General features: G+C 45.2%; 1 protein-coding gene across 1 annotated transcript in view; it reads right to left on the bottom strand.

The window, feature by feature from the left end:
* fkbp16 (FKBP prolyl isomerase 16) overlaps positions 1-19,147 on the bottom strand; it is a 134,767-nt gene that overhangs the window by 27,625 nt on the left and 87,995 nt on the right. Inside the window, exon 4 of the mRNA XM_067971174.1 lies at positions 2,611-2,828. Coding sequence (XP_067827275.1) covers positions 2,611-2,828 — 218 coding nt within the window. The remainder of the gene's footprint in view (positions 1-2,610; positions 2,829-19,147) is intronic.

Below are 19,147 nucleotides of genomic sequence, written 5' to 3'. Positions count from 1 at the left end.
CATGAGCTTGTCCTCCCAGAGATGGTTCGTAACATAAGGCACGTGTATAGTTTACCCTTAGCAGGCTAAAATTTCCACAGGGAGTCCTGCCCGATCTCCTGCCTTAACTTCAACGGAAATCCTGGAGAAACAGCTTAATTGGCTTGGCTTGTGTTCCCTTGAGTATAAAAAATTAAGGGGGAATCTGGTCGAGGTGTTTAAAATATTGAAAGGATTCGATAGGGTAGATACAGAGAACCTATTTCCTCTGATGGGGGCATCAAGAATGGGGGGGACATAATCTTAAAATTAGAGCCAGGCCATTTAAGAGGGAAATCAGGAAGCTCTTTTTCATATAAATGGTGGTAGAAATCTGGAACACTCTCCCCCAAAAGGCTGGGGAACAATTGGAACTATCAAGATTAAGATAGATAAATTTTTGTGGGTAAGGTTATCAAGGGATATTGAGCTAAGGCGGGTAAATGGAGTTGAGGTACAGATCAGCCATCATCTAATTGAATGACGGAGCAGGCCGAGGGCCTGAATGGCCTACTCCTGTTCTTATGATCCTATGTTCCTATTTACACTATTTCTCCGGAGTTAGCACCAAAATGATGGTGGGAGATCAGGAGAACCCCCTCGGAAACTTTAGCACAAAGTTTGTAACTTGGGCTCTTTAAAAGCAATTCAGCGCCAAATTGGTCCGGCCAAATTTCAGTCTATTTGTTAAAATAAACTGGGTGCATGCGAGCCTGAACTAATCCCGTGTTTTGTTTCCATATTTTCAGTCACTGTGACTTGAATATGTGAGTGTATCTATACGACATGTACTTTTTATTTGTGGTATGCTTGTTGAAATGAAAATCAGGTTCTCTTTTGTCCTGAAGCGGTCTTACAGTGAAGCAAACCAGTCCTGTCACACATCCAGCATGTCCAGACCTGTTTTAATACATGTTCAAGTTATACCGTTCACTACTCCAGTAGCCAATTGGTCTGTATCATCTGCAACTGAGTCTTATAAGGGTTATGTCTTTGCTACATGGGTTAGGTTTAGTGAAACTTCAGATTGACAGCATCAATGAGTCATGATTGAATTGCAAAGAACTATGTGAGATACATTATCTGCCATCATGCAGTGATTTATAAACAAAGGATTGTGTGAGGGTTCTTGTAGGTCACAGCTTCTCGTTAAAAGCAATGAGAACACTTATTCCTTGGGTGTAAAGGCCAGAAAGAACAGGCCAGAAACCTTTGACCATCAAGTTTCTGCCTCTTTCATGTTGCCCTGGGATTTGCAAAGCTTTCACTGAGGAGTGGAGTAGGGCCTGTACCTCCAATAGATGGAGGCCCAGCAACATCATGGTAAGAGGCAGAAGGGGGTGTTCCCTGTGTTTGCAGCCAGGGAACCCATTTCCCAAGATGCCCCAAGAAGCTGGCAGTGGACCTTTGCACCTGAGCTCCCCTTAGGTCAGAGGGTGAGAAGTCAGGCAGCAAGGTTGGAAGGTAAGTGGCTTACTTCTTTTTGGTGGCGTTTAATTGATTGTCGGGTCTAGAGGGCTTCTCGTTGGTGTTTGCCCCAACAGCAGCTAGATTGCCCAGAAGGTCCCTAGACCAGTGGACTGTCCCACAACTGCAGGCTCAACAGATCTGGGCATTTCTCAACCTGGACAGATGCAACGTGCTTCGGGCACACTGTGTCTTGTCCCACACCCAGGGGGAAGGGAATCTGCCCCATAGCTTCCTAGGCCTCAACTGACATTCAACCTCACCTACCCTCAATGAGAGAGTTGCTATGGTAGACTGTACCATGAAAAGTAGCACTCGATCGTTGTAGGACACTGTATATGAGAAGGAAGAAAAAGCAGCAAGGATACCTACTGCATCCCACTAAATATCAATCCCTATTGGCCAATATGGAGTGACACAGGAACATAGGAACAGGAGTAGGCCATTCAGCCATTCATGCCTGATCTGTATCTCAACTCCATTTACCCGCCTTGGTTCCATATCCCTTAATACCCTTACCATCAAAAATCTATCAATCTCAGTTTTGACATTTTCAATTGACCTCCAGCCTCTTTTTGGTGGAGATAGTTCCAGATTTCCTCTCCCCTGTGTGTGAAGAAGTGTTTCTTGACATCACCCCTGAATGGCCTAGCTCTAATTTTAAAGTTATGCCACCCTGTTCTGGACTCCCCCACCTGAGGAAATAGTTTCTCTCCGTCTACTCTATCAAATCCTTTAATAATCTTAAATACCTTAATTAGATCACTCCTTAATCATCCAAACTCAAGGGAATACAAGCCTAGTCTATGCAACCTGTCCCCATAATTTAACCCTTTTAGCCCCGTCATCACTCTGGTGAATCTGTGCTGCGGCCCTCCAAGGCCAATATAGTCTTCCTGAAGTACGATTCCCAGAACTGGTAATTCCAAAGCAGTTGCCAGCAGTATAACCCATGTTATCAATTTAGCTAAACTGAAGGCAGAAAGCCAGTAGAGTGGGATTATATCGGGGGAAATGATCAAGAAACAACACAATGCAAATACAATAGCCAAGTATCACTGCAACAACAGTCAGAGGCCTGGTGAAACGTGAAACGTGAGCTATAACCATTGGCTTGTGTCTTACGTTCTGAGGAAACATTTAGGACCTCCAGTGCCAGGTTGTATGATCTCACAGCATTGTGATAGTCTTCTCTCTGGAAGTAGTAGTTCCCTCGCTCCCGTTTCTGCTTACAGATCCGAATGCAGTCCGAAGCTGACAGCGTTTTTGGGTCAGGAGCATTTCTGACTTTGAGAAGCTGGACTTCGTATATCAGTGTTGCATTTGGGGGGACATCAGGGACTCTAAAACAGAGGGAAAAAATAAAGATCAGTCTTCATTCGTCTGTCCTGTAACGTGTGGTAAGGCTGAGTTGTTTTTGTTAACATTCTCAGTTTTGAACAATGGAAATAAGAAACTAATATTGCAGCAGAAAGGGAGCCACAAATGAACAGAGGCCAGCCAGAACAAAGGTCAGACATTTCTTGGGTGTGAACAGCATGTAGGGGCCACAGCCCAGTGGAATTTTATTATGAGCCATAGATTAGGAAAGACATACATTTCAATGAATCCCAGGAACTTAATAGCCTCTGAAAACTCATCAGGGAACTGAGAGCTTTTAGGCTACCTCGAACTCAACATTAACATTGAGCATCATACAAACCTGGAGCCTTTGCGTTTACAAACATTGGGGTAGAAATTGGACCTAGCTGTTCCCATTTGACGGGTGTAAAACGAGCGCAGTGAGGGCCAATTTCAGGCACCAATGTCCCAAGCCCAAAATAAGCCTGAAGGACATCTGACCCGATTTTGCACAGGCCATTTTGCAGGAGTCCCTGGCGGTCGCCTAAAACAGAGGTTAGGCCTCTTCCATATGTAAATGAGGGACCTACTTTAGGCCCCCTTGCCGAAACTGGATAGGAAGGATTCTTTGGCAATGGGTCATTTTTTTTAAAAGCAAAAATTAAAAAATCATTGCTATGGAGCAGGTGTGCTCCTCCAACTCCACCAGTCACCCGATTGGCCTCTCCTCACCCCGTACCCCCCCACCGGTTGCCACTCTCTCCCATTGGGCCTTTGCCGGTGAGGCAAGTGGCTCAATATTCATTTCCTTAAAATGGGTGAACTGCCTTTGGAGCTGCAAACAGGTGCCAGCAGTTCACCCAATTAATATTAACGAGGTCCAAGGCCCAATTTTGGACTGGCCTCAGGTACCCTGGTTGGGGCACGCCCTTCGAAAATGGGCCTACAGGAATTTCAACACCATAATTTTCATTTTTACTTTTTACTAGTGAAGTTTGTGCTCGCCATTGTAAGGCCTGAAAAACGTGAGGAGCACTTTCCTCTTTCAGGCACGCAATGTTACTAATAAGCGCTCCCAAGTCAGGTATGGTAGAGTTCGATGGAGTGTAAAGCTCCTTCTGATCATCCCAACAATTTGCTTGAGGCCAAACCTCAGAAGGGCAGCTCCTACTGCACCAGTCTGACACCTTTCCATATCCCACACCAGCCATCCTGACAACTCCTCTGAGTGAGGTTGCTAATTTAGTGCCAATTAGTGCCAATTCAGAGCATCCTTGTCTTTCAGCCAACGCCCACTTGGGTAGGGGCTGAGACTGCCTAAGGTCATTTCACACAGGAACCTTACAGTCAGCAGGGAGATAGAGACTTTCATCCCATCAGTCTGGGCTGGATTTGAATGTAGGTCTCACAGGGTGAGAGGACATGGCCTGACTGTTTTGAAGACATTTTGTGAAGAAGCCTCAGTAGAGTTAGTGAGGGAGCTGAAGTACCTGAATGTGGTATTTTTAGGACAGAATATAGCACCAAGACACAACAGGGTGCGAAAGTCTGCTCATAAACAAGTAGAATAATTATCACCTGCTGCATACAACAAGGGATAGGGACAGCATCGAAATCCCCTGAAGTCTACTGATAATTAGGCCCAGAATAGATGACAATAGCAAAAGAGTTTTCTCATTAATGTGTACTGCAATGGATCTCAACATTTTACGTCTGTTCTGAGAAATACTTGTTAGGTAAGGAATAACAAAGCAGTTATCTGCTAGTAATGTATTTGTTTGGAATTTTTCTTGATTGAATTTGTTACAGTCTAAATAGCACAATAGAATATATTTGTAAATGGTGTTTATACCACGTGTGGAGATCATCTTGAGCACTTTTGCAGGGGTAGATTTTGAAACAATGGAAATGAAATTCAGGGACTTATATAACACCAGTTTTACACCCGGGTGTCAGGTTGAAAATCTGCCTCAATGACTTTTGTAGTATTCCGTGCCCAAAGTATGGTTGTGAGTTAACTCTATCCCAGTCTCTCTTACCTTTCTCTCCTCTCTTAATTCTGAACTGCTTGGCTTTAGTTCCTGCTGTGTTTCTGTTTTTGAATCTATCTGCTTCCCTGCCATCTCTCCACTGATTTGTATCTACTTTTAGTCACCCAATGTGTTTTTCTCTTTCTCATTCTCTTTCCCCTACTGACAGCCTAATGTTAACCTTTTTTCAAATTCATTCTCGGGATGTGGGCTTCATTGGCAAGGCCGACATTTATTGCCCATCCCTAGTTGCCCTTGAGAAGGTGATGGTGGGCCTTCTTCTTGAACTGCTGCAGTCCGTGTGGTGAAGGTTCTCCCACGGTGCTGTTAAGTAGGGAGTTCCAGGATTTTGACCCAGCGACAATGAAGGAACTGGGAGCTATTTCTGTAATTCACTATGTTCTGACATATATCTCTGCATCACTATGAGCCCAACATGGAGCACAGTAACTGATACATACATTCAAGTGAAAGAACAAAATCCAGATTGTATTTCCTAAAACCCTTGGTTCATAGTTACCATAAAATATTGTCTAGCTTCACCCATTTTTAATAAGAGGGATTGGTTGCCTCTTTCTCTGCAATTACATTCCAAGGATGTCTAGTATACATTGCAATCGTAACACAAGTTTGGTCATCTGTGACTCGATTGCAAATATTACTTCAATTGCAGAGAGTTTGCATTAACAATAAACTGGTTCAGCAGTGTATGAAGGGAGGTGTGTGTGTGCTGATAACAATGGCACAGGTCATAAAAAGTTCATTGTAAGTTAATAGTCTATGTCCTGTTCAGTCACTTAACTTCTTCATAAACTATTTATTATGTAAAGAGCGTATTTTTCATTCCTCGCCTAAGACTGAGTTGTGCATAATTGCATAAGGTATTTTGTCATTTATGTTTTATTATATTTTGCAAGACCCCGTGAGAATACGGAACATAATCTACATGGGAAATGCTATCAAATGGGCTGGGGCAATGCCAAAAGTATTATTGCTCCATTCACTGGACAAGAATAATATTCCACTCTTTGAAGACGTGACTCACGATGGTTCCAGGAGGGCCAGCAGATCTCTGCTACTTTGCCCATACGTGAGCCTTGACAGGGAATGTCAGCAACTATTCAACTATTGGGGCATCACAGCCAAGTCCAACCTCCCCCGGTGAACATGCAGGCACACTTTTGTAAGGAGGGGGGGAGGGTCACTGGATGGTGACCAGGAAGAAGAGCAAGAGCCACTTGTTCCCTTTTCCAACCTGAGAGACACTGAGGTTCTTCCGATGCGATTAGCTAACTCAGTACAGAGCAGGGCTTGAAACCTGGGCCTTCTTGACCTGTCTTTCTCAATACCATAGTAGGCGGTCCATTTACCCACTGAGCCATCAAGGCTGACTTGAAAGCAGCAACTTGAATTTGCCTTCCTTCTAATGGGCTTTGTTAGTAAATCTCTAAACAGCAGCACCAGCTGATTGCCCTTGTGGGCTGCCTGATGTACCAGCTTTCACACGGAGCAGTTGCAGTAGACGTAGGGGGGAGTCTAAAACCACGAGCCATAAATATAAGATAGTCACTAATCAATCCAATAGGGAATTCAGGAGAAACTTCTTTACCCAGAGAGTGGTTAGGATGTGGAACTCGCTACCACATGACCAGCATAGATGCATTTAAGGCAAGCCAGATAAGCACATGAGGGAGAAAGGAATAGAAGGTTATGCTGATAGGGTGAGATGAAGAAGGGTGGGAGGAGGCTCGTGTGGAGCATTAATGCCAGCACAGTTGGGCCGAATGGCCAGTTTCTGTGCTGTAGATTCGATTTAGAGTCCTAACACAAGTCCATTTTGTGTAAAGCATTCAAGGAGCTACATCACGGGAAGCTAGGCAGCAGTCAATAATTCCTGTGATTCAAGCCTGATGACAGTGCTTTGCCCAACTGGGTATGAGGCTGATTCCTGTAAGCATTGTTTTATGTGCCAGTACACATTACAAGCTCAGTCACTTCATTCAAACTGCCTGGTGATTCAATTTTTCAAGCACTAAGTTCCACTTTCCTGTGTTATTTATGTTTTCTTAATTCAAATTATTGCATGATTCATTTTTTTAGCACCAAAAAAACTATCAGGAGCAGACTTTACTGCAATTTAAAATCACTCAAAAGTTAGGTCGGAACTTCACCACTCAGGGTAAAATTCAGGCCATTGATATTACTGGAATACATAATCTATGTTGACACTCCCAGTGCAGAACTGAGGGAGTGCTGCACAGTTGGAGGTGTTGTCTTTCAGATGAGATTTTAAACCGAAGTCATGTCTGCCCTCTGAGATGGACCTAAAAGATCCCATGGCACTATTCGAAGAAGAGCAGGAGAGTTTTCCCCGGTGTCCTGACCGATATTTATCGCTCAACCAAAATCAAAAACAGATTATCTAGTCGTTATCTCATTGCTGTTTGTGGGATCTTGCTGTGCGCAAATTGGCTGCCGCGTTTCCTACATTACAACAGTGACTACACTTCAAAAGTACTTCATTGGCTGTAAAGCGCTTTGGGTCGTGAATGGTGCTATATAAATGCAAGTTCTTTCTTCCTTTTATTTAAAAGCATCCGAATCTTTTTTAAGTGAACAGACGGAAATTTGTCCAGAACAGCTGTGAGCTTAATGGGAAACCAAATCATGAAATCTCGCTATCCGTGTCTGTCTGAGATTGCTTTTCTGCTTCTGCCTCTATTTGATGAGTGTTTATTTTGGCAGGTCACTGGGCTATTAGCAAACAGGAGAGAACCAATATAATTGCTACTGGGGGCAATTACCAATACTGCCAGTTCTCAGACTGACTGTATGCAATCTGATAAAGGCTGCAATTCTGTCCACATTGTTCTGAAAATGATAAGCACTATTCCAGCGCAATCATCTGAGGCCCCCTCTCAAAAAAAACACTTGTTAGTGTCAACATGGCAAGCACTCCCCTATAAAAGTTCAGGTCAACATGTAGTACATTTTGAGATCCACCTCTGTAAACTGCACTGAGCTGATTTTCACCTTCACCACCAGGGTGTGAAAAATTGCCCGGGCAGAGCACCAGAGAGGAAAATCAGGCGGTGGGGTGCAATCGCACTCCAGTGACCGACCCTGCCCAGTTTTCCTTCGGACAAACTCCATTACAGGCACAAGGTCCTCTCCACCTGATTTTCCTCTCAACGATCTGCTCAGCTGATAATTCATGTTCTGTGCGTTTGAACTTAATTTTGAAATAGTACTGCAATATAACATATAAATGAATCATAAGATAACATTGGCCACCTTTCTGAGCCATATAATTTGCACCCATGGCAAGAAAATAACTTCCAGGAAATAGCCTTGACAAGGCTGCCTTCTACTTTTGAGGTATATAATGGTGATTCATGGTACAATTTTCAATGTTCTGTGGCCTTCCCGTATCTTTTGGCATAACCCATTATCGTAACTTGATGCCATCCTGTCAGGCTACAGCTTTGCCATTGCCATCCCTGACTTGGCGCACATTGGCATTGAGATTCTTTCTTTAGGCACTGACACTGTATTTACCTTATGATAAATAACGTACCACCTCAAAGCCTGCATCTCACAAGGTCACGTCTGAGACAAGTTTTTTTTAAAAACGGAGAAGCAGCGTTGAAGTAAAATGCTCTGCAAGGCATGTTGTCATGTTTACATTCTGTTCAGAAAGCAAATCAAGGGCTGAGCTCCACAGTGAAAGATACCTCCAAGGTTGAAAAAAGTAAATGAAGTAAGTCAAGGGGTAGTCATTGATTGACACCAAGCTTGGGTTTTAAAAAGCCTCAAGATTATAGGAGGAAGGAAAGACTGAGGAATATCATAGTTCTGAAATCCTGGGAAAAAAATATTAGAAAAGTAGGAAGAAGGAAAATTTGCCACTTCAGAACTTGAGTGCATAATCTAAGCTGACACTCCAGACCAGTAACGAGGAGGTGGCCAGCATTGTCAGAAGTATCATCCTTCAGATGAGATGTTAAACTGAGGCCCTGTCCATCAGTTCCACTGATTCAGGGATATGTGAAGGATTCCAAAGCAGCATTTGAAGAACATGGACACCTCTCGGTGTCTTAGCTAACTTTCTTGATGCTTATTTGTGGCGTCATGCACAATGCTCTTAAGCACTTCTCCCACTTTGGATTCTAGGCTAACTGGCCTGTAATTAGCAGGTTGTAATAAAGGTATTTAATCTGGTAACATTGAGGATTTTATGTGTTGAGACCCAGTCTCTATAACTGGATTGACATGCCCTGTAACATCTTATCCTGAGCATTTAGAATCTTCCTTAAATATCTTCTCAAATAACATCATTGTGGTTTCTGTTGCTCGGATATGTAAACCAGATTTTTACAGTTTCACACAAGTGGTGTATTTCAGATTTTAATTATACATCAGTCAGTGCAGCAAGGCTATGCACACATTCTACGCACTTAGAATTCCTTATAATATGTAGGAAATAAATGTGAAAACAAGACGTTAATAGAGGTTATTCCTTCTGTGTATCTCTGACTGGAATGATTCACCACAGTCCCCAAAACAGTTCATAATTTCTTCCCGATTTTTGATCCTCACTCCCCAATATCGGGAAAACCAAGTATTTTAATTTCTAGTAATACTTATATATCTCGGCTAAACATTTAGGGGTGGAATTTCCTGTATGGGTGCAATCAGGAATTACACACAAAGTTATGCCCATTTGGGAGCCAATTTTGCTGATCTCTATTTACACCCACATTTCCGGCCAATCTCATTAACATGTAAATGAACCCACCAGAGGTGGCGGTACAGTGGTATACAGTTAGGAGGGAGTGGCCCTGGGAGTCCTCAGCATTGACTCTGGTCCCCATGAAATCTCATGGTATCAGGTCAAACATGGGCAAGGAAACCTCCTGCTGATTACCACCTACCGCCCTCCCTCAGCTGATGAATCAGTCCTCCTCCATGTTGAGCACCACTTGGAGGAAGCACTGAGGGTAGCAAGGGCATAGAATGTACTCTGGGTGGCGGACTTCAATGTCCATCACCAAGAGTGGCTCGGTAGCACCACTACTGACCGAGCTGGCCGAGTCCTGAAGGACATAGCTGCCAGACTGGGCCTGCGGCAGGTGGTGAGCGAACCAACACGAGGGAAAAACCTATTTGACCTCGTCCTCACCAATCTACCTGTCGCAAGTGCATCTGTTCATGACGGTATTGGTAGGAGTGACCACTGCACAGTCCTTGTGGAGACGAAGTCCCGTCTTCACAGTGAGGACACCATCCAACTTGTTGTGTGGCACTACCATCGTGCTAAATGGGATAGATTCAGAACAGATCTAGTAGCTCAAAATTGGGCATCCATGAGGTGCTGTGGACCATGAGCAGCAGCAGAATTGTATTCCAGCACAATCTGTAACCTCATGGCCCAGCATATTCCTCACTCTACCATTACCAACAAGCCAGGGGATCAACCCCTGGTTGATGGCAGAGTTCAGCACGTGCAAAAATCTTCAGCCAGAAGTGCTGAGTGGATGATCCATCTCGGCCTCCTCCCGATATTCCCACCATCACAGAAGCCAATTTGATTCACTCCACGTGATATCAAGAAATGGCTGAGTGCATTGGATACAGCAAAGGCTATGGGCCCCGACAACATCCCGGCTGCAGTGCTGAAGACTTGTGTTCCAGAACCAGCTGCACCTCTAGCCAAGCTGTTCCAGTACAGCTACAACACTGGCATCTACTCGACAATGTGGAAAATTGCCCAGGTATGTCCTGTCCACAAAAAGGACAAATCCAATCCGGACAATTACCGCCCCATCAGTCTACTCTCAATCATCAGCAAAGTGATGGAAGGTGTCGTCGACAGTGCTATCAAGCGGCACTTACTCACTAATAATCTGCTCACCGATGCTCAGTTTGGGTTCCGCCAGGACCACTCGGCTCCAGACCTCATTACAGCCTTGGTCCAAACATGGACAAAAGAGCTGAATTCCAGAGGTGAGGTGAGAGTAACTACACTTGACAGCAAGGCAGCATTTGACCGAGTGTGGTAACAAGGAGCCCTAGTAAAATTGAAGTCAACGGGAATCGGGGAAAACTATCCAGTGGCTGGAGTCATACCTAGCACAAAGGAAGATGGTAGTGGTTGTTGGAGGCCAATCATCTCAGCCCCAGGACATTGTTGCAGGAGTTCCTCAGGGCAGTGTCCTAGGCCCAACCATCTTCATCATAAGGTCAGAAATGGGGATGTTCGCTGATGATTACACAGTGTTCAGTTCCATTCACAACCCCTCAAATAATGAAGCAGTCCGTGCCCGCATGCAGCAAGACCTGGACAACATCCAGGCTTGGGCTGAAAAGTGGCAAGTAGCATTTGCGCCAGACAAGTGCCAGGCAATGACCATCACCGACAAGAGAGAGTCTAACCACCTTCCCTTGACATTCAACGGCATTACCATCGCCGAATCCCCCACCATCAACATCCTGGGGGGTCACCATTGACCAGAAACTTAACTGGACCAGCCACATAAATACAGTGGCTACAAGAGCAGGTCAGAGGCTGGGTATTCTGCGGCAAGTGACTCACCTCCTGACTCCCCAAAGCCTTTCCACCATCTACAAGGCACAAGTCAGGAGTGTGATGGAATACTCTCCACTTGCCTGGATGAGAGCAGCTCCAACAACACTCAAGAAGCTCGACACCATCCAGGACAAAGCGGCCCACTTGATTGGCACCCCATCCGCCACCCTAAACATTCACTCCCTTCACCACCGGCGCACCGTGGCTGCAGTGTGCACCATCCACAGGATGCACTGAAGCAACTCGCCAAGGCTTCTTCAACAGCACCTCCCAAATCCGCGACCTCTACCACCTAGAAGGACAAGGGCAGCAGGCACATGGGAACAACACCACCTGCACGTTCCCCTCCAAGTCACACACCATCCCGACTTGGAAATATATCGCCGTTCCTTCATCGTCGCTGGGTCAAAATCCTGGAACTCCCTTCCTAACAGCACTGTGGGAGAACCTTCACCACACGGACTGCAGCGGTTCAAGAAGGCGGCTCACTACCACCTTCTCAAGGGCAATTAAGGATGGGCAATAAATGCTGGCCTTGGCAGTGACGCCCACATCCTATGAACAAATATAAAACTGGGCGGAAATCAGAGTAAACAATCAGGGTCAGAGGAAAGCGCCAAACACACACTGGGCTTCATTTTAGCACCCGCTATTGGGTGCGTTCCTGGCCGGGGGGGCTCTGAAAATCGGGGAATCCCGGAGCGGGTTCGGAGCCCGGCTCCAACCCGCCCACTTCCGGGTTCCCCACAGACGCACCGACGTGCGCGCGCAGCCCCCGCATGTGGGAATTCTGCAGGCAATTAAAGCCAGCGGGGTGCCACTTAACAGTATTTACCTTGGTCTTTCAGGTCATTAACAGACCTGATTAAGGGAATATGTGAGGAGGGGTGGGATTTTATTGACAACTGGGACTGTTTCCCATACTGGGGGAAACACTCCCAGTTGAAATGGACCTGTTACAGCCATCAGCCTGTGGCAGCTGCCAAGGTCCATTTGACAGGTGGCGGGGGGAGACCCTCACTCATTGCAGGAGGCCACTCTGTCACTTGGGACAAAGTTTGGCCTCCACCACCCTCCTCCTGACAAGAAAATTCACCAACTTGCACACTTACCCCGGGGTCCAGAGACATGTACCGACCTCAGATATATATCTTCCAGATGGGGGCCGCCGTAGCTGCAGTCATGACCTCCTCGGAGGGCGAACAGCATCACCAGCCTCGCTGTCCACCTCTGACACGTGGAGCTCCACAAAACAGTGCTGTGACACATCCACCTGCACAGCAGGAGGGAGGGCTACCGCAGAGAGAGATGCGTCGCAGAGGGCACTACCCTCGCCACAGGGTCCACAGACGGAGGCTCAGCTTCCTGGACCTCTCTGAGCAGCAGTGCACACGGAGGCTCAGAGTCACTCGACATGTAGTCGTGGACATCTGCAGCCTCCTTCATGCCGAGCTGCTCCCGGTTGTCCCGAGCACCATCTTCTTACCTGTCGCTGTCAAAGTCACCACTGCCTTCAACAACTTCTCCTCCGCATCCTTCCAGGGTGCCACTGGGGACGTCTCTCAGTCGTCTGCACAAAAGAGCCCTGCAAATACACCTACACCCACTCTGCAGTGACACAATGGGTGGCATCAGTTGTGGGTCTTCATTGTGATCCTCAGGAAAGGGCATTATTGCACAAACCAGACAAGATTCGCAAAGACGTGGCAGTAGTGATGGCAATATATGTAATGTGAGTTGATCAGAAATTAAATAGAAGTAATAACCATGACAAACCCTCAAACACCCTTGTGCATCCCCTTCATGCTCACGACACGTTTGCCTTACGCTGCCTACTGCACATATGTGATGCATGCCCTGTGGCTGCAGCACAGGTAGTGGCAGGTTGAGTGAGGCTGACTGTGAAAGAGATGCACGAGAGGGTGAGTATGAGATAGAGCCATGAGATTGTATGAGGGTTGGGTTGAGTGGTAGTGGCGGGATGAGTACTGGCGAGGTGAGTAATGCAGGTTTGAGTGGGTGTGAGGGGTGATGTGACAGAGTAGTGTTGGCAGTGCAGAAGGAGATGTGGGGTGGGGGCGGTGATGTGGCAGATGGAGTGTCGGGGAATGAGTAAGTGTACTCACTTTGGCTGACCTACTGAGGTCATTGGAGCGCCTCCTGCACTGTATGCAGGTGGGCGATATGTTGGTGGTGCAGGTGACCTCCTCTCCCACCTCGAGCCAGGCCTTCCTGGTGGCAGAGGCAGGCCGCTTCCTCCCGCCCGCCGGGGCGGGGGGGAAGATCTCTGTCCTCTCCCTCCTCCTCACCCCATCTAATGATACCTGGAGTGAGGCATCATTAAACTGGATGCAGCCTTCCCCCTGGGCTGCTCCATGCTGTAATTTTTGCTATTTGTTGCAGCATCGGTCAGTGGAGGACTGCCCCTTTAAATAGAGCTCCTCCAGCTGACAGAGCTTACTGCGCATGCGCAGCCCACCCGCCGCTGAGATCAGCAGTGGGGAACCCGGAGGAGCAGGTAAGTGGATCCAATTAGGCTGCGATCGCGCGGGGGGCAGACTAATTTCACCGGGCGCGTTACCCACACGCCCAATAGCCCCCCCGCCGCAAACCCGCAGCCCTGCTAACATTGAGCCCCATATATTCCTTCTTTAAGTATGAAAATTAAAGTTTCAAGCCATCTAACAATCATTCATGCACATTAGGCACAGCATATTTAAGAACATACAATCGTGGAAGCTTTTCAATTTTTAATGTGACTCATTCTGGTGACATAAAAATGCATTCAATGAAATAGAGAATACAGAGCAGGTCTCAGTGAGGATAAATAAAAATCACTCCAAAAAAATCACAGTAAAACACCGGAAAAATGACTTTGTTTCCTGCTGTACATAAAATTCTGAGCTTAATTTTACTCCAGTTTTGAACCAGCATAATTGCAGGAAATTTGCATATATGGCCCAAAATGGGTTTGGGCACAGGGATCGATTGGTGTAAAAAGTGAGAAAATTCGGGCACAGCAAAATTCTGTGGTGAACACACTTGCGCCCGAGTTTCCTCAATCGTTTACGACGGGTAGTTTCTTTACGCCCTGATTGCACGTGTCTCTGGGTGTAACTGCCTTTGATTTTACTTCTAATAAAACAGTGGAAGTTTTGCTTAGTTGAAATCTTTGGTCTATCATTTGTGTATTACAGGGACATCACCTCTACCATTGTATTACAGGGAGAACTGCATCGCAAAGTTTAGGATGGGATTTTAGCTCTGTGTTTGGATGTGTAGGGGCAGCGTATGGTCTGTGTTTCCATTGTCACAGAGGCAATAAATAGATTTGCTCCAACAGTGTGGTGTGATATTCAGTTTATTATGGATGTTGATTTAAATCCATTATGAAATGTGATCCATGACACAATCATCATGGAATCGTGCAGCACAGAAGGAGGCCGCTCGGCCCATCATGCCTGTGCCGCACGTTTTTTGCTTTTGCTGAGCAATAAAATATAGGAATAGGAGAGCAAGCATGGTGGCTGTTCCCATGTCAAGTGTTACAGTATATCAGAGACCTATGATGTGATTTTATGTTAACAATTTCTCACATTACGAATTGCCAAACTTGGTAGTCCTGTTTGCTTGTTCCCATCATCAAGTTCACTGATTTCACCCATTCCATTCGGGGGGTGTTAAATTGGACGGTGTAAAATCAGACAGGGTGTAAAGTCAGGCAGTGTGTAAAATCGGACGGGGTGTAAAATCAGGCGGTGTGTAAAATCGGACGGGGTGCAAAATCGGACGGGGTGTAAAATCGGACAGGGTGTAAAATCAGGCAGTGTGTAAAATCGGACAGTGTGTAAATTCGGACAGGATGTAAAATCGGGCGGTGTAAATTCGGGCGGGGTGTATAATCAGGCAGTGTGTAAGATCGGACAGTGTGTAAATTCGGACAGGATGTAAAATCGGGCAGTGTGTAAAATCGGACAGTGTGTAAAATCGGACAGGATGTAAAATCGGGCGGTGTGTAAATTCGGGCGGGGTGTATAATCAGGCGGTGTGTAAAATCAGACAGGGTGTGAAATAGAACAGGGTGTGAAATAGAACAGGGTGTGAAATCGGGCAGGTTGTAACATTGGACAGGGTGTAAAATTGGGTGTGATGTTAAGAATTATTTGTGGATTCATTAGAATATATCATGATTAGTATTATTTGCCAAGTACTTTCATTGCACTAGATGCAAGTAATGTTAAAACATTGCCCCAAGTCAAAATAGTGACTGACAGAATGGTACAGTACCTGTTGCTAAAGACAAACGTAAATGAATACTTATAATCCCTCAGCAAATCAGGTCAGAAGATTTCAGTAACTATTTAATTCTTAGACATTTGAAATACAGACACTCATTATCGGAAACAAGAAATTCTGCACGCCTACATATTGAGGACAATAATCTTGTCTGTGTGACATCGGGGGATAAAAGGCCTTTGTTGTACTGGCATATTAACCTTATTAATGTAGATATATTACCCTTCAAAGAAAAAAAATCAGAGGCATGAACTGACCTTTATAGTGAGATGCCCAGACAACCCAAACTGTTGGACTATAACCTGGTGTTGTAAGATTCCTTACATGAATTACTGCAAAGCAGTGGAAACTAAGAAAGGATGAACCTTGGTTCAGTAATATAAACTGCTCAACTAAATAGGTTTATCTGACCAGACCTCAATCTAAAGCTGTAACTACAACAACAGCTTGCATTTATATAGTGCCTTTAACATAGTAAAACGTCCCAAGGAGCTTCACAGAAGCCTTATCAAACAAAATTTGATACTGAGCCACATAAAGAGATATTAGGATAGGTGACCAAAAGTTTGGTCAAAGAGGTAGGTTTTAAGGAGTGTCTTAAAGGAGGAGAGAGAGTTGGAGAGGCAGAGAAGTTTAGGGAGGGAATTCCAGTGTTTAGGGCCCAGGGCACGGCTGCCAATGGTGGGGCAAAGGAAATTGAGGATGTGCAAGAGGCCAGAATTGGAGAAACGCAGAGGTCTCAGAGCGTTATAGGGTTGGAGGAAGTTACAGAGATAGGAGGGGCGAGGCCATGGAGGGAATTGACCACAAGTCTGAGAATTTTAAACTCGAGGCATTGCCGGACCAGGAGCCAATGTAGGACAGCAAGCACACGGTGACTGGTGAACAGGATTTAGTACAAGTTAGGATACGGGCAGCAGAGTTTTGGATGATTTACCTCTTCCCTATTAAAGAGTTAAAGAGGCTCATAAACCTTAAAATGACTCGTTCCCCCATTCCAATATTATTCAAACATTTTAAAATGGTGCTCCTTCAAGATGTAAATTACTCCCATGTCTTTTCAATCCTGCAACTGAATTTAATTATTTAATTCATATAGTATTTTCAACAGGTTGAAGCAGATCTTGATTAGAATTTTTCTAGCTGCAATTGGATCTTGCCACAAGGCAGTTTTAATTTTTCATGTTGTAAGGTATGTGCTGGTACCAGTAATAAATATGTAATTTAAATGGCTGAGTTACTCTTTTTATATCCTTTGTGATAAGATGAAAATTCAAACCTGACTAATTGCATTGAGGGGGACAAAACTGATCTTAGCACAATATTCTGGCCATCAGTAACTAATCAAAGATCATGTTAGCAGGCATCATGACTTCAAGGATTACATAAATTTTAAGTTGCAGCTATACTAATTACACAGGATTAAGGTCAATCATTTCAAAGACGCAACTTTCCTGTTACAACCTTCTTTTTAGGCTAACAGTTCTCCTCAGTTTCCTTTCTCGTATTGCATTTGTACACCTTCTTTCAGATGAGGTGATAAACTGAAGCCTGCTCGGGTGGATGTAAAAGATCACTTGGCACTATGCAAAGACGACCAGGGAGTTCTTCCAGTGTCCTGGTCAACAACCAACATCACCAAAAGCACAGTAACAGGTCAATTATCTCAGCTGGCGTTTGTGGGACCTTCCTGGGTATAAAATTGGCTGCCACGCTGGCCTTCAAAACAACACTGATCCATTGGTTGTAAAGGACTTTGGGATGTCCTGAGGATCTGAAAGGCGCTATATAAATGCAAGTTCCATGCTTTATTTCTTTCCTTCAGTCAAGAGGCAATTCTTCCAGGCAATAAACTCATCCTCAAAGACACTCACTTAAACAGATAGATGTCGAATTTACCTTACAACACTTTCACCTCCAAAAACTCTACCTTCAGTGGCAGAATTGTAATGAAAGTGAGATGTCACTAATGGCCTCAAGAGCGTTTTACTTCTCATGCTGCCCGATGAATAGCTCTGGTGATGACAAACGGTGGTGGAAACAGGTTGCCAGCAGTGGCACTGACTGCCACAGGCTGCCATTTTGTTTTCTGGCGGTGGTCAAGCTGAGTGCTCAGCCTACCTGCTCAATGCCTTTTTTTTCCGCAATCTGGTCCAAATGGACTTTCTCCAGCTACTGGGGAGACCAAACTTGCATTTGCGCCCCACCCCACAGTTATTTTCGCGTTATTGTTGATGTGCTGGAACGGGTCCCACAACATAAAGGGTTGAATTCCAATGCAGCCAGAACAAACAGGAACTGCTTCTACCTGAAGTATTTTTGTACAGATGGAGGTCATTTTGCGAGGCTCAGCTCCCAATACAAAGCGCCTCTACCAGCGAGTGCAGGCCAAGACATGAGGGGTGCAGTGTCATAGCCCCATCTCCGCTACTACGCTCACTGTAAGTCAGGATCTACCCTGGAAGCAGAGCCTAGCAAAATGACTCCCTTTAAACAAAATGTAAGTGTCTCACCATAATAGCTCCTTCACTATACCGAAGTCTAATAAAAAACAATAATAATTATGATTCCGATAGCACATGAATATTTATAGCACTCCACTAATAATTATGTACCCGCCATCTCTTCATACAAGCGGTCTGACGACTAACTGGTTAATTTGAAGCATAATAAAACTTTCCACTGCTTTCCAGCCATTTTGCCCGCACCATTTTAATGATATGCTCAAAAGTGAGCTACTTTGGTCGATTGAATAGGCGGCAAATAAAATTCCAGCTGAGCAATTATGTGTTTTCGTTCCGTATCAAAGGGATATTTTTGGGCCCGGCACTAGAGCAACAGGTCCAGAGAGCAGCAACAATCGTAATGATTGCCGACTTCCTGCTGGGCCCAACCTCCAGGATCTTCCTGAGTTGGGCCTAATTAATTATTCACGGCAGGGCAAAAATTGGGAGGCGGACGGGATAAAATTTCTTGCAGCCTTTATTAATTTATAGGGCGGTATATCATTTAAAAATGTACGCCAGCCTTTCCAAGGACAGTATATGGCAGAGGGAACGTCTGAGAAAATAAATGTGGAAGCAGCAAACTGGAGGGTAAATTCAGCACTCCTGCCCTCAAAGAGTGCTGCACTCAAAGAAAGTGTGGGCTAGAGAATCGGGCATATAATGTCCCATCTCTGAGGAAATTCCCGGCCATTGTTTCATCAAAGTGCACCCTCTGTAAACTTGAGTACATCCAAAACTCTGCTGCCCGTATCCTAAATCTCACCAAACCCTGTTCACCCATCATCCCCTGTGCTCGCTGATCAACATCAGCTCCCGGCTCAACAGTGCCTCGATTTCAAAATTCTCAACCTTGTTTTCAAATCTCTCCATGGCCACACCCCTCGTTATCTCTGTAACCT

Source organism: Heptranchias perlo, chromosome 34 (assembly GCF_035084215.1).
Source record: "Heptranchias perlo isolate sHepPer1 chromosome 34, sHepPer1.hap1, whole genome shotgun sequence".
NCBI lineage: Eukaryota > Metazoa > Chordata > Chondrichthyes > Hexanchiformes > Hexanchidae > Heptranchias > Heptranchias perlo.
Note: the sequence above shows the minus strand (reverse complement) of the source record. Positions and strands in the feature narration are given on the sequence as shown.